We start from the raw sequence: 3,682 nt of genomic DNA, 5'->3' as shown, positions 1-3,682 counted from the left end.
AATGAGTTATCCATCCACTGCACTGCATTAGTGCATCTGTCCATACATTTTGAACACTTAACATTATTCTCAATCAAGTGTGGCATCATAGTCTCTCATTCTATTAAGAGATCAAACAGTAGCTATGGATATTGTGGCGCTATAGCGCTATAACATAATAGATCAATCAAATAGCAGCTATGAATATAGCGGGGCTATAACATAACAATTTGAACAAACCGCTATTGTTCAACAATACTCGATTTAGTTCAAAGTATTGTCAAATAACGGCTATAAACTTCGTAAAATTTGACCATACAGTCGTGTAAGAAAAAAGTCAAACCAACTAAAAAGCAAATATCTTTTGTTCTTTTCGTTCACAGAATCCTTCATACACTCTTAGCATTTTCCACTAATTAACTGTTTTGATTTTCATAGCCAAATTAAGAGAAAATGCAGGGGGAATAACAAAACAAAAATCTTCAAAGGAATAAACATCCATGTCTATCCAAGTATGTGAGTCATAATTTCAGCAGTAACTCAACAGGAAGTGTTACATCTCTACTTTTCTTACCAAAAATGAAGTAAACATGAGTGTGATTCTTTTACCTTCTCGGCTAAGGATACAAAAAAGCTCAAGCTGCAACAGATAATGTACAGAGGCTACAAAATATTTGACTATGCTAATTTTAGTGTACTAGATTACTTGTAAAATTTCTCATAACTGTGTGATGCGGTTCGGATCGAGATTCCTTGCTGCAAAGGAAGCACACATTTACACACAGTAACCAATCTTGGTCGTCAATTCGATATCGAACGGGCTAGATTATACAACAATAAAAGTGGTTTTAAACAATCTTTGTCGTTGATTTAGATCAGACGATCGGTATTAAAAACTGCAGCCAATTGCTGCAGCAAATCCATTTCCAATGAAGTTCCTTTCTATCAGTCTCCTGTGAGCATCAGCCAGATTGTAAATTCAGTCGATATTTTTTCTAACTTTCGCTTTAGTCTTTTTATCTGCGGGAGGAGGTCCTAAAAAACCTATATCAATAGTGGCACCATGAACCTTAGAGGATTGCAAAACTGCATCATAAGCTTTTAAAGATAGACCGAGGCCCTCATTCTGAGCTCTCAAATATAACTCATACGCAAGCCTTGGTTTTCCATCGTTCGCAAGGGCCTCAATCAGCATTTCATAAGTTATCTCATCGGGAGTGATGTTCTGAACTTTCATTCTGTGAAACCATTCATAAGCTGCACTACTCATACCGTTTCGCGCAGAACCACTGATTATTGCATTGTATGTCACTACTGTTACCTCGATTCTTAATGTTACCATCTCTTGAATTATGGCGTCGACTCTACTAAAATTTCCCTGTGCAGTGTAAATTGAAGCCATGATTGTGTAGATATACACGTTTGGTTTAACACCAAGCTTTAGCATATGGTCCCACACGCGGAAAGCTTCATCGTAGAGTTTTCCCTTTTCAAGAGCACTCAGTAAAGCCCCATACGAAATTATAGTCGGTTTTTTGCCATTTTCCACCATTCTTCTAAATATTTGTACAGCTGCTGAAGTTTCTGAAGCCTTGGAACAGGCAATAAGAACTGCATTCCATTCATTACTTCCAGGTTTTAATCCTTTCTCCTCCATCTTGTTTATCAACTTGACACCCCATTTCCAAATACCCCTTTTCCTGGCTGCACTAAGAAGAATTCTGAAATGAGACATTATCACTTCATTTGACAAGTTATTCGGCTTTGGCCCTTTGTCCAATAAATTTTCGTATACCTCCAAAGCTGCCCACCATTTCTTGGCTTTCCCCATCAACCAAATTGTATGGTTGCAGACAGACAAGCTGATATTATCATACCGTTCTCGTATCCGAATGTACAGCTCTTTCACAACAATGTAGTGATCTTCACGAGTACAAGCCCACACGAGTCGTTCAAGTTCAGCACGCGTCAGTGAAATATCAGCTTTATCCATACAAATAAGAAACCTCAACACATCGCTGCTCTTGTTTTCAGAACTAACAAGCCAATATCGCAATATCTGATAGCAAACACAGACTGTAAACCTCTCGAGCTTTTTGAATTCTTTCTCCCAATCTTCACCATCGTCATCTTTTCCTATTTCACCTTTGCGATATTTTTCTCTAAACTCAACAAAGAAACTCAGAGCTCCATTGCCATCTTCCATTATCCGATACGCCTGCATGGCCTGAGAATAAGATACCGGAGACGGGATAAGGCCATTTCTACGGATTTCCTCAAGCATATCAAGAGCTTTTTCACCTTCTCCTTTCTCAATATGAATCGCCATCAAAGTATTATATGTCACAACATTATAGCTGATACCATCTTGAGCCATTTCATTCAAAATCACTTCCATTTCCGCAAACTTCTCACTCTTCTTAACTACACCTAATAGACAATTATATATAAAAAGATTAGGACAAAAAGATCCATTACTCTCTATCTTCCTCTTCTTCATCCAATCAAAAAGAATCATCGCGGATTTCACTCTCTTTTCTTTACCAAACCATCGAATTATAGTCGAAAAAACTTGAAGTGGCAAATCACCTTTGTCCTTAAGAACTTCCTCCACATCCTTCACATTCTTAGCACTCTGCAAACTATTAGCAAGTTCTTTAACATCAACCCTACCATCATACTCCTCCTTTTCACCTTCCTCGCCATCGCCATCATCATCGCCAACCACTTTATTTTCATCGTAACTCTCCTCGACTCGATCCAAATCCGAACTCAAAGTGTTTACACTCTCAACAGAAGAACCATCACTCTCAATAGCAACCTCATTTAACTTCCACCCTAAAGGTGGAGCTAAATCACCAACATGGCTCTTAATTGGTTTCAAAATTACATGATATTTGAAATTAGGATAACCCAACAAAAACCCACTTCTGAAATCTAATTTGAAGTGTTTAGAAAACACTAAACTCCCATAATAAGTTCTTGTACATTGAAAAACAGAAAAACTTGTTCTATTGAAATCAGTAACACATGAAGTGTGTGAAGAGTGAATCATTGAGGAAGAAGCAGAGATAAATGGGTTGTAAGTGGTTTCTTACCTTACTATAATTGAGGAGGTTCGTTAATATCGGTGGAACTTCTTTTGGCCAAAAGGGTTTCTACACAGCCATTCGTTTTTCAATTTAACCAAATAGATAAGGCAAATATAAAAATAAAATTAGTATTACGTGTTTAGGTACACACCTTCATATTGACTATAGAAGATGCCAACTCAGTCATAGGATTAGAATTTGAGGTATGGATCCTCTTTTTAACACTATTTTTTTTTGTTGGATGAAATTAATGTATGTTTTAGCGTTTTAAGTGAAATTCATTCTCAAATTGTGAGATCCACCTTGACTTAAATCAATGAAAAAGTGAGTGTTCAAGAGAGTGACTTAAACCACTCTTTGATTTAAAGTGTGTTTGGACGACATAATTTGAAAATTTTGAATAATTTAGTATTTTAAACAATTTAAATTATTTTGATAAAGTAATAAGAAATTTCATTGTTATTTATTTTGGGTAACTTTTATGAATTTTAATTTTTTTTCTTGCTAAATTTGGAAATTGAAATTAGGGATTAATTTGTACATTTTGAAAATTTTAAGAGCCCAATTTATAATTTTAGGGATAAATTTTGATTTCCAAAAAAGTTTGGGTC

At 35.9% G+C, this 3,682-nt stretch overlaps 1 protein-coding gene across 1 annotated transcript; it reads right to left on the bottom strand.

The window, feature by feature from the left end:
• Positions 1-441: 441 nt before the first annotated feature.
• Positions 442-3,158, bottom strand: LOC120576927 (protein LOW PHOTOSYNTHETIC EFFICIENCY 1, chloroplastic). Its single transcript, XM_039827691.1, has one exon. The coding sequence runs from the start codon at positions 3,032-3,034 to the stop codon at positions 959-961; it is 2,076 nt and encodes a 691-aa protein (XP_039683625.1). The 5' UTR covers positions 3,035-3,158; the 3' UTR covers positions 442-958.
• Between the last annotated feature and the right edge of the window lie 524 nt (positions 3,159-3,682).

Source organism: Medicago truncatula, chromosome 7 (genome assembly GCF_003473485.1).
Source record: "Medicago truncatula cultivar Jemalong A17 chromosome 7, MtrunA17r5.0-ANR, whole genome shotgun sequence".
NCBI classification, from domain to species: domain Eukaryota; kingdom Viridiplantae; phylum Streptophyta; class Magnoliopsida; order Fabales; family Fabaceae; genus Medicago; species Medicago truncatula.
This window is presented reverse-complemented; position numbering and strand designations above follow the sequence as displayed.